Below are 12287 nucleotides of genomic sequence, written 5' to 3'. Positions count from 1 at the left end.
TGATTCTCAGTGACGTAAAAATCAGCAGCAATATTGAGTCTTACAGGCCTTACATGTTTTTTTGTTTTTTTTTATCATTATTAGATTCAATTTAAAAAAATCAAATCCAGTTCATTGAATCAAATAATAGCTATCAACACAAAAGTCAGGTAAGTCAGGGCTGCATAAAAATAATGTTAGTCTTTGGAAACTCTTGTAAATATTACATTCACTTATTAAATATTTTATTGATTCAAAAAAGGAAAGCAAGTGGAGTTATTTGATATAAAAGAAATTACCAGCAAGATTTTCGAAATAAAATTTTATGATTTAACATGAACGAACAAAATGTTTTATTTAGAATAAAAAAAACAACTGCTGTTTATCCACTCGATTGCTTATATATTAAGTATACTAACAACTTAAGTATTATGTTCATATTCACATGCAATTTTTCAAAATATTAGCCAACTGTGTAGGTTTGGAAAAGTAAGGCCTTGGTTTTTCCTTTTAAACTTTGGTACATGATTGTTTTGGATATTTAAAAGCTAACTCTTTCCACTTGGAAATTGGTTTTAGTAAAAACATATCAAAACTTCATTTGCATAATCCAAAAAATATGAAAATGAGCTTCTCGATTAACTTTATTAGATATCAGCCTTTTTCCTCTCTTTTGCTCGATTTACCCATAAAATTTGAAAGAACGTATAAATTTTGTTTAGACATTCTTTAAAATGTGTGCTAGCGTGATTTTAATTTTTAGTTTTATTTGCATTTACCATTAGCGAATTCCCTGATTAGTAAAATTATTTTCAGAAAAACAGTTTAATTATTTAATTATATTTGCTTGGGATCTTCATTCATTTGAGATTCAATAAACTAAGTGTCAAAAATGAGCACATCATTTCAGACTTTTTATTGCTGCTAACTTGGTGTTCACCAAATTTTTTAACTATAGAGCCTAATAGATTTATTTCAAATTTTATGCAGCATGTTTTTAAAAAGTAGATTCTAATTTTCTGTAGTACAACGCCACAAAAGTAAAAGTTGTTAAAAATTGTCAGTATTTTTACAATTTTGTAATTTTTTGAAGTATCAAACGTATTTTGTTAACAATATGTTTATGTGTTTTTATTATATCACTTTAGAATATTTTATGAAGTTAAAATTAAATAATCCTTTGGGATCAATTTTTAATCTTCTATTTTGCTTTATGTTAACCTTTCAACGACACATAATTTAATTAAGTTGACAATAGCAAAATACAATAACAAAAGATTCATCTATACAATCATAAGAAAGCTTTGTAATGGTTGCTCTTAGAAACTAATAAACATTATTTATAAGAAGTTTGAATTAAATTAACTTTCTTACTTCGTTGTTTAAGACTTTCGTGTTTTCGCTGATTTGATGTTTATTTGTATAATGTTTATTACAAAATATTGTTAAAAATATTTCAAGGATTTTGCATTGATTTATAACATGTTGCTTCACGATGTTCACTTTAAATGAAATGTCATGGTAAGTATGATTGACTTAATAGTTATATTGAACTGTATCACAAAACTTAATTGATGTAATATTTTCTATTTTTTAGTAAAAGAAATGATTGCCGTATTTGTTTTTATAAGTAAGGGGGCCCGTCAATTAACTGACTCTAGGTCAATTAACAGTTTTTTTTAACAAATGCAACTTTTCTTTCATTAACAAATCAGCATCCAGTTGAAGTCTTTTTGGTTTTCTAAGGTTTTTTATTACTCAATGGACATCGCACCAACGTGAGAGTGACGCAGGAAAACGTCGAAGAAGAGATAAGACTCGTGGTTTTATTCAACCCAGTGGGCATTGACGTCATTCTTACATTGGGTGCGATGTTGGTTACGTGTTGGTATCAAAAATTAACATCGCTATTACACCACGTATTAACGTCGATCCAACTTTCCATTTCCTACATTAATGGCACATTGCGTTCGACGTCGCCCAGATGTTAATCAAATGTTGTTGCACCTACTGCATATAACTGATCTCCAATAAATAATCTTATATACTCTTAAAAAATTGAACGAACGCTTAACTGGTGCTGGATTTGACTCACAAGGATTATTTTTAGTTATTTCACAAGTTCTGAAAAAAATCTAAAAAAAAACTCTTACATCTTCTAGTTTCAATTTCTTTTCCAAGTTTTTGGTAGCCTCTTCTGATTCATTTGATAACAAAACATCCAAAACAAAAGGGCCTCTTTTTTTCTTTCTCTCAGTCAATAAAATCTTGAAATGAGTTTTAAAACTGTTAAAAGTTTGAACTTCTTTTATCTTGGTACGTAAAAAGGCTTCCTGCTTAAGTTCAAAAACCTTATTTAATTAAAACTGTCAGTATTTTCACAGGAAGTTGTCTTCCTTCTGTAACTACATCATTTGTAAAAACGACAGAGGAGATTTTACAAATGACTTAAAATTATTTGAATACTAATTACTTACTGAAGGAAACACACTAAAAATCTCAAAAGCGTTCTTCATACTTTTTTATTTCTACCCACCAAATTTTTTTTTTTTAGAAAAATGTTGATGCTAATTGAAGACAGTTACAGCAGCAATGTGGTAAACAATTTTTTAAAACTTGTCATTCATTTCAGTCTAACTTGTCAAGTGTAACAGTTTCATTTATACAAAACTTGGCACAGATGTTAACAAAATTGGTATTAGTTTACCCATACGAGAACCTAATGCTTTATTTTAGATCAATTAATGTAATCAACCAAGAAAAGTAGGAGACGTTTAGTAAGAAGTCTGGGACTAGCGTCACTTTATGATTTTAATTAAAAGAGGAGTTTACAGCAGAAAATCTAAAATTTTTTGGAAAGATTTTATTTCGTCAATTTAATGTTTAGAGCTCACCAAAAAAAAAGTCGGAGTAAAACTTTGCTTCTCATAACATTTTCAAGAAAGGTAAGTTCTATATTCATTTTTACATTTCGTTGATTATTTTTTACGTGACGACTAAGGACTATTATTTAGTTGTTTTTAACTAAATTTTTTTTTAAAATGATGACTATAACTTAAAGAAAAGAACTTACAAAATTTAAAATTAAATAATTATAATAATTTAAATAGTTTACATAATTTAAGTAAAATAACTAAAACAGTGAAAACAGTTAAATTAAAGTAAAATATTAAATGTGTGAACCGTAAAAGACAATACACACGTAAATCCGTACAGGCAGCCGATCATTAAACATGTTGTGAAAGGTGTACAAATAATTTTTACACTTATTTGCAGCCTAGGTACAAGTGTAACAAATAAATGCGTTCGATTTTTATTCACATGCATTTTCTTTTTATAGTACACTAGATGCTTGCTAAATCAATTGGTCTTTTCATAAAAACTGAATGAGCTCTTGTCCTACTATATCAGCTAAGTAACTGTCTAGCCTTACCTTTGAAATTCATATATTTTCCATTTGGGGTACCATCTAATCTTGAGTCGTTGGCATTAAGGGTTCTTTTCGTAATATTCTTTCTATGAAACTTGTGATTTGAAAACATTTGTCATTGTTTAAACATTTGGAAACATTTGTCATTGTTTAAGTTATGAAAGTCCATTAAAACAATTTCATCTTTTTACATTTTCTATTGTTACAATTCGCATTAGGCAGTATAATATTCATATTTATAGTTTTTCTAAAATAACGTCATTGTACAAATATTACTATTAGAAATATTACTAACAAATAACAAAATTAGAATAAGAAAATTACAAATTTAAATGATTAAAAAGATTTAAATAATTAAAAAAATATAAAAAAACAAAATTAAAATAACAAAAGCACAACAACAACAACAACAACAACAACAACAACAACAACAACAACAAGATAATATTACAATTAGCAATGTTATTTACAAATTACAAAAGAAAAACTACAAACAAATATTACACTTTTCAATATTATTGATAAATAACCAAAAATTTTAAATAAAAAACTTTTTTGATTTTTTGAAATAAATAAAAAAACTTTTTTTAGCATTTTAAAAATTGTTATGGAGAATGTTAATAGAACAATATGCTTTCTTTACTAAATTATACAGAATAACGCAGGTCAAACCAGATGAAACGGGTACTGATGCTTAAATCTATAAAAGAAAAAAAAAGTATTTATACCTTCAATAAATAGGCAAAAAATGTGTTTATAGTTAAAAAGTTTATTTTCAACCGAATGGTTAATAAAATACAATAGTTAAACTAAAAATAACAATTTTGTTATTTACCACGATTTATCAGTTATCTAAAGTTTATAATAAACAACTACAAATATTGTATATTTCTTTATGTCATAACCTGTAAAAAAGAAAAAAGAATTGAAAGCACAGCTTGTGAACAGATCAGAAAAAGTCTTAGAAAAATCAAGCTGGAGAGAAATGATGAGTTATTTGTATCATTTAATGGAGATGTTTAAGTTACTTAAAGAAAAATCACATTTTCTGTTGATTTACTTTCAAAAAGCTCATAACAACTAAATGGAATTTAAGAGACATTCTTGTTATATATTTGCATTCATACTAATGTCTATGACAAGAATGAGTCATTTTATAGGATTGGGCAGACTATTAGTATGCTAATCAGATGTACAATCAAAATGACTTCAAGAACTTATAAGAAATAATGAAACTTTACAAAAAAAGCTATGCAGTCATTGTAGAATCACTGGAAGCAGGAGCCATCCATACTTAACATATCAAGAAATAAGCAAAACATGTAATCAAAATGATGCAGTAACTATGTTGGCTGTAGATAAAAAGAAAGACTGCAACTTCAATTTTTTCTAAGCATTAAGCAGAGATGTAAAAGAATTAAAGCATTTCACAGTTTGCTTTTTGTTTACATTGTAATACACACATAATACATTACAAATATACAGTTACATATGTGAAATCCAAATTTTTATTTGGAGTAATCTTTTCCAAAAAATTAAATAAAAATAATTTTCATCATTTTTTGCTCACTTAATTGAAATGCAAAAATTTTAAATAGAGTTAAGATGATTTGCTGTAGGCCTTGACTTGAATTCTAATTTCCATAAGCTCCCTAACTTTTTAAATTATATCAACAGATACTAGATACAGGTTAAAAGTTATTCTCTTAACCCCAATTCTGCCACCTACTGAACAAACAACAAGAAGTAAGTTAACCTGGGGCAAATAGAGACTTTTAAAAACATATCCATAACTTTAACAAAATTACTTTATGCAAAATGAAATTTTTCAATGGGTTAAAGCCCCTAAATGATTTATGAAATCAGTTTATTTGCTTAAAAGAATCTTTCAAAATAATAATTTTAGTCTGTCTCACTTTCCCTAAAATCTAGGGCAGACTTATTTGCAAGAGATATTAGCATCATTAGAATGAAATTAGAATAAGTATATGAACTTATCTCTGTAAAATAAACTATTCAATAAAAAGTAAATGTCATTTAGAGTGCAGCCCTCATGAGCCTAAACATTAAAAATTATCCTCATGTACCCAAACACCATGAGTTAACCTTTGATTGTTTTTTTCGTGTGTTCCTCATGATTGGTCAGATGAGTATAAAAGTGGTTGTCCTTTCCTTCACCTTACTTGTATACCCAATCCTCCCACCAAGACTGCTTTTTATAGTGCTTTTATAATTTTTTAGTGTTGGAAAACTTAGTTTATGACATATCAAAGTTTAAAAGCCAAATAATCCCAAAAAGTAGATGGCATGGTACAATTTGAAAACTATATTACAAAATACTTCTAATGTAGAAAAAGCTTGAAGATAGTTGCAGAAGATTCCAAAATATATTTGTAATTTTTTCATAAACAGTCATAATATAAAAATAAAGAAAGTAAAAAAGAAGTTTTAGATTAAAAAGAGTTTTACCTCTAATCTTTTTTTATTGACCTTGTCGTCCAATATAAGTAACTCCAAATGTTCCACCCCAATTAGGATCACTCTTGCACAGTTTGGGTTCAGCTCTCCATGTTTCTGCAAATAACTTCCAATTCATTATTGATTCATTCATACAAAAATTGCTGTAACTCTCAAGGGTCTTATTTTTATCATAATTGCTAGGACCTCTATGCATCCACAATATCTTCATTTGTATTGAGTAACTTCCATGAACAGCAATATATTCAGTACAGATATTCTGTTTTGTTTTAAAGCTTTCAATATTTTGAGCAGGAGGATCATGATGCAAACGAGTATCATGGCGATAAAAGTTAGGTAGACGAAGCTCATTATTCCAAATACCTATCATTTGACCAGCCCATCTATTGCAAAGAATATTATCAGGATCTTGGCCAAGAAAAGCTTCAATTAAATCTCTAGAAAGTAAGATAATACTTTCATCAGGACGCACTAAATTTGGAATGCAATGGACCCAGCCCCAATGATAGTGTTTCTTTGGAGGCATAGGAATCTCTTGAAGAAATCGTTCCATACAAAAAAAATAATCATCATCTAACCAAAGAAAATAATCAAAGTTAAAATTTTGCATAGACCAAACCATGTGATAAAGAAAACGTTTACCAAAGTCAAAACCTCCAGTCAAGTTTTGAAAATACAGATCCCCAAAAGTATTAGCTTCAATCAAGAGCTTATCACCAAGATCTGAGCTTTGATTTCTCCAATCAGTGAGAAATACACACTTGATAGACACCTATAAAAAAAGCTTAAATTAAAAAAAAAATATTAAAAGTAAGTTCCTAATTGGGATGGAACATAACAAACTGATTTCTCGCAAAAAACAAGCCACTTTTACAAATTTAAAAAAACACCATTTGTTGTAAAAGGATGCTTCCTTAAATATGAAATATGCATTTTTTATTTGCTTTTCCTGTTAATAGCAAATATTGTCACACTTACTGCTTTAAACTCCTTAAGAGCTGTGCTTCTGAGTTTCTATTTTTTTTTGTTATTAATGGAAAGATCAAATGCTGATTTTTAGTAAGAACAACAGTTTGTGAAAATTTAATACATGTACTTCAAGCCAATTTATATATATATATATATATATATATATATATATATATATATATATATATATATATATATATATATATATATATATATATATATATACTAAACAAAATTTCATACCTTTGTAGAAGATTTACATTGATTCCACCACGTATCACGAATGGCAAGTCTCCTGTCACTTCGTGAAGGAGCTGAAGATACGATTAATAAAATGTTTAAGTTTTCACGCTTTAATGCTCTTGGTATGTTAAATTTCATATATATAACATTTGAATTAAGAATGTCGAACTTGTCTTTTCGCTTATACCAGGGAAGGTCATTAGCACTATCTTCTTCAGTTTTTTTAAAATTTTCGTTGACAGATGTAAACTTATTGGTTAAATAGTGTCTAGGAATATTGGACTCGTAAAGACAATAAAAAGTAATGAAAACTAAAAAAACTTTTATAACATGTACTTGAAGTTTCAGGATTGTGTTAGTTTTATACAATTTACAGAACATTTCGGTAACACTTTGTAAAGGCAGCCTCTCCCGAAATTAATTTTTCAACGTGTCGATATAGTTACAAAAAACATGATAAAAGAGTGATTTCAACGATATTCTTGATTTGGAGAGAACAACTGTTCGGTTAAAGAATTTGGGCAGTAAGAGTTAAGCATCGGCGGTTAAAATGACAAAAATGCGTAATACGCTATTTTTTCGCATTTTGCCACCAGAATTTTACCAAAAAAGTGCCGATCACAAAAGCTTACAATCCTAATCAATTTGTGAAACTTTGAGTTGATGGACGAAGGAGGATTATCCTTTTTTACAATGAGACAGGCAATTCCCAAGGTAATTGATGAGAGTGAAGAGATAAGAAATCCTCAACAGCTAAAGTGCTAAAGACCTAGATTTCAAAAGTCAACTCATTCTAACTATGTATTTAAATTTATAAGAATATCAGACAATTATTTATTCTCATTCAAGTGAGTGGTGTGTAGTGGCGGACTGAGAAATCTGGGGCCTCTAGGCTAATGACATATTATGGGCCCCTTGTGCAAAAGTTACCAATTTGACAGAAAAAATAGTAATATGTTGATGAGGCTTCACGCAGACAGGAGTCAGGGAGATCAACTAAATTGTGTAGGAAGGAGAACTTATCTCGAACACCTGAGTACGTTATAAGACGCTTCTGCATAGCAGCCAAGTTGCTGTCTATGATTTGTAGGAAAATGCTTATTCTAAAATCGTCCCTTGGTAACAAGCTAACTTCCTCTTTGTTGCCTTCATGAAAAGTGGTTTGAGTACTTCTAACACGCTTATGTGCACTTAGCTCGTTGTATGCATTATTGCCAGTAAGCTCCTGACCTTTACGTTAAAACAACTCAAACTCTTTTCTTAAACTGCTCATGTTGTCAGTTAGCGATTGCATCAAACTGACAGCTGTGTTAAGGTCCAAATCTGTGGCTTGTAAACGTATCCATGAAGCAATTCATAATTGTCAACCAGAGTTCAGCCAAAATTTTAAAATCAAGCTGATTCAGCTTCTTAACTAAACCGCTTCGCGTCTTGTGTCTGCTCTTTCACAGATATCGTCTCTAATATTCTCCAAAGCATTTTTTATTTCATGGTAAACCAACTACAAAGCCTTTATTGCCTCTGCTCTAGCTGACCATCTGAATTCACTGGTGTTGAGTCCAGGTTATTCATCTGGTGTTGAGTCCAGGTTATTATGAAACACAGACCAGCGATGCGTTGAATCACTCATAAACGAGTAAAATTTCTCAATAATGTCAAAGAATGATGATGCTTATGATTTGCGGTTTGCTGCTTCATTTCCTGCTAAGTTCAATGAGTGTGCAAAGCACGGGATGTATTCAGCATATGAGTTCCGTGCCTTTATTATTACTTGAACACTATGGTAAGTTCCAGACATGTTACTAGTATTATCATATGATTGACCACGACTATTTGTAATGTCGATTCCCACTTTTTCTAAAAATGCCAAAAGGCTTTTTAAGATCTCACTCGCAGTATGTCCACTCATGTCAAGAAACTTGAGGAAACGCTCAACGAGTACGCAACTGTCTTCAGGTAGATATCTAACAATCCAAGTAAGTTGATCAACCTTGATTGCATCTGGTGTGCTATCATAGATACTGAATAGTACTTAGCACGCTTAATTCGGTGAACATAAGTATCCATTAGTTGCTGGCCCAAAAACTTGATTACTTCAAAGACACGTTCGAGCACCGATCTGAAGTATTGGCATTCCGCATTGAATTGTTTGAAAATGTTTTCATCGATACGAGCTGCAGCCACTTAAAGGTTTCTGGTGCTCTGAACGGCAGCTATGTGGGCTAAAGACTTTTCATGCGGACAGATAACGACTAAGCCATTCTTCCAGTCATTGAACACATCACCACAAAAAGCATTTTTCTGCGTTAAAACTAACTACGTTGAAAGTAAAAAACTTTTTCCCATTATCGTCATTGCTAAACTTACTTCCTGTTTCGTTGTCATCATCATTTTCTACATTTAGAACATCTTGAGAATGAGATGTTGCCTCGGACAAAGCACTTTGAGCAGAAGGATCATCAAGAGGCATTTGTTCTGTAACTGTTACTGAACGTTGCTTCCCAAACATCTCCGTGAGCTTAACAGTTTTTGACAATACTTCTGTGTGTGCTTCTATTGCACGTTTTCTTTCATGATGTCTTAGAGCTATTTACTTATGATGATACGACATTTTAGCGACTTCACAAATGATCGGTATAATATTGTGTATCAAACTTTATTTACTTAGGAACAAAATAATGTTTCCATGATTATCGCATATGATCAAAGTCTGAATCTGACTGACAGATTATAGATGATAGACGCACGGATTTGTCATGGGGCCAAGGGGCCCGTGCACGGGCCCCCTAAAATTACGTGCCCTTAGGTTGCAGCCTAGTTAGCCTAATGGACAGTCCGCCACTGATTTGAAGCGTTTGTTGCTGGTGGATCTTTAAAAAAAAGTCTGCAGTCTTAATATTTGAGTCTGCAAAGAATTTTACAATGTAATTTATATACTTTTGATCAACATGGATAACCCAACTATCATTTTCAAACTCTTTTCACCAATGGAACTCCATCTTCTTAAGAAATGATAAATAAAGAAATAAACATAATTGTTGAAAACTGCAGTTAACAATGGTGTTTATTTATTAACTTTTTCTTTTCTTCCTCAGCTAAAATTCCAAAGATTTGCTCGACCCCCTTAAAATATCAAAACGGTTTCTGCAACTTACGAAGAACTTCTTTTACGGTTGTTTTTAAACTTTAAAATTATTTTTCATATATACACCAGACTTATAGATTGGAATGTAAAGATAAATATATTAATAAGTTAAAGATTGATAAATGATTAATTACCTGTCAATTAGAAACTCTCAACTCATTTAGTTGCAGAAAAAAACCGCAAAAGGCTTTTTTTTAAAAAAAAATTAAAAGAAAAAATCTCTTTATAAAGTATTAAAAAATTTACTATCGGCGGATTTTTAAAACATTTTAAAATCATGTTGATGGTATTTACGTTTACAGCAATCATTGGCAAGAATCTATTAAACAGTTTTATGTTAAATTTTTTTTTAAAAATGTTTATTTTTAGTGCTATAGACTTCTTATTGCAGTTTCTTAAAAGCAGAGTTTCTTTTTAGTGTCATCTTCTGGAGAATTATTGGCAAATCAAACTGAAGATTTTTTACAAATAAAACCTTGTGAAAAAAATATTGGTAAGATACAAAATGCATCTGCTCAAAATGCATCAATAATTGCGGCCGTCTTTATTCCTGCTGTCATAATTGTCTTTGTCTTGTGTACATTTGTTCCCAGACTCCTAGAGAAATCAAAAAGCAAAAGTGAATTGTTAAACCCTTTAGTGAAAATATAGACTCAAGTATTGATCGTGACAGTTTTAACCTCTAAAAAAAGAGACCCAAGAAGAACAAAGAGGCTTTGCTGTTCATGGAGTGTATTTCACTAACTTCAATGGACTGTTATGAACTTAAAGCGAATTCAATGAACTGTTATGAACTTGTAAATGAGCTGTTAAATGAATAAACAGAAAATTTTGAAAAAATTCATGTTTTTAATTTTTGGTGAATTGCAATTACGAATGTTATACGTTTACCTTGAGAATATTTTTGCAAAAATCTTTTGGTGGAGCAATTTTTAAGGTTTTATTTTTTTAAAAAAAAAAAGTTTAAGAAACTTTCTTCTTTGATTTTACTTCATGTTTTTCTTGGCTCATTCGTCCACAACCATGTCAAAAATGTAAAAAACTAAATTTGATCTTAAAAATGTCCAAAAATAAAATATGTGCTGTACATGAAATACGAATCAAAATTTGTTTGATGGTTAGATAATAGTACCTTATAAATCAAGTAATTTACGTATTAAAAAAAATCTGAACATTTAAATATGCAGCTGACTCTATAAAAGCTCTATCAGCATTTGAAGACAACTCTCATATAAATATTTTGCTCAACTAAAAGGTAAAAATAAAACTTTAACCTTTAACGCTCAGTATTGTCGTCCGGTTCAATCACTGATCTCAAAATATAACTAGATAGCGTATTCAACTGCCTTTTTCAAAAAAAATTGAAGCCAAAATTGGCCTCCCAAGATGGCGGCGATCGGGGCTCTTAGCGGTGATCGATGTACGTTTTATAAGGCTTTTTACAGAGATGTTAAAGAAAATAAATAGAGTTTTGAAAGAAAAACTAAACTATGAAATAAAGTTTTAATGACTCTAAAGGAATGAAATGATTTCTAAAAAAATCAGACAATTAAAGTAATTATTTTGATACTAAGGTACAAAATATTCGATACTTTACGATTAAATAATATTTTTGCATAATCTATGTACCTTTTAGTTCTTAGTTACCCAATGCAGTGTGCTAGAAGGTTGATAACATGACTGTATGGTAAGCGGCAGTGGTGTCTACTTACAATTTTGACAAATTTTATATTTTCAATGTTTGTAGCAAGATACCAGATATGTACATGCTGCATGAACTATTAGCTGAGTGCTGTGAGTACACACAACTCAGGGGTTCCTTCTAGGATTATTTAATACATATATGTAATTAATGGATATAGTATTTAACAAAAATATTAAGTACAAAATATTATTTTTTAATATATGTTATTTTACTTATATATTATTCTTTGTAATATTTCAGCTCTTAATAATTGAGACAATTGTTTTTAACTTGTTATTCAAAACAAATCAGTAAGGGAATGTTTTGATAACATATATTTTGTATGTTATCAAACATTA

At 29.9% G+C, this 12287-nt stretch overlaps 1 protein-coding gene and 1 long non-coding RNA gene across 2 annotated transcripts; one reads left to right on the top strand and one right to left on the bottom strand.

The window, feature by feature from the left end:
• Window positions 1-1351: 1351 nt before the first annotated feature.
• LOC149876953 (uncharacterized) lies at window positions 1352-11084 on the top strand. Its single transcript, XR_016448413.1, has 5 exons — window positions 1352-1500; window positions 2534-2576; window positions 2867-2924; window positions 7108-10555; window positions 10663-11084. It is a non-coding gene; the product is annotated as an uncharacterized LOC149876953 (long non-coding RNA).
• LOC145183558 (uncharacterized) lies at window positions 3221-7480 on the bottom strand. The gene is made up of 3 exons (XM_090074709.1): window positions 7100-7480; window positions 5879-6659; window positions 3221-4109 (listed from the first exon to the last, which is right to left on the bottom strand). Exons 1-2 carry the CDS (start codon window positions 7478-7480, stop codon window positions 5892-5894), a joined length of 1149 nt encoding a protein of 382 aa, XP_089930835.1. The 3' UTR covers window positions 3221-4109; window positions 5879-5891.
• Window positions 11085-12287: the final 1203 nt, after the last annotated feature.

The sequence above is a fragment of the Hydra viridissima genome, unplaced genomic scaffold (genome assembly GCF_058129835.1).
Source record: "Hydra viridissima isolate aposymbiotic clone 2 unplaced genomic scaffold, HvirCarnegie_v1 scaffold_17, whole genome shotgun sequence".
Taxonomy (NCBI): Eukaryota; Metazoa; Cnidaria; class Hydrozoa; order Anthoathecata; family Hydridae; genus Hydra; species Hydra viridissima.
Note: the sequence above shows the minus strand (reverse complement) of the source record. Positions and strands in the feature narration are given on the sequence as shown.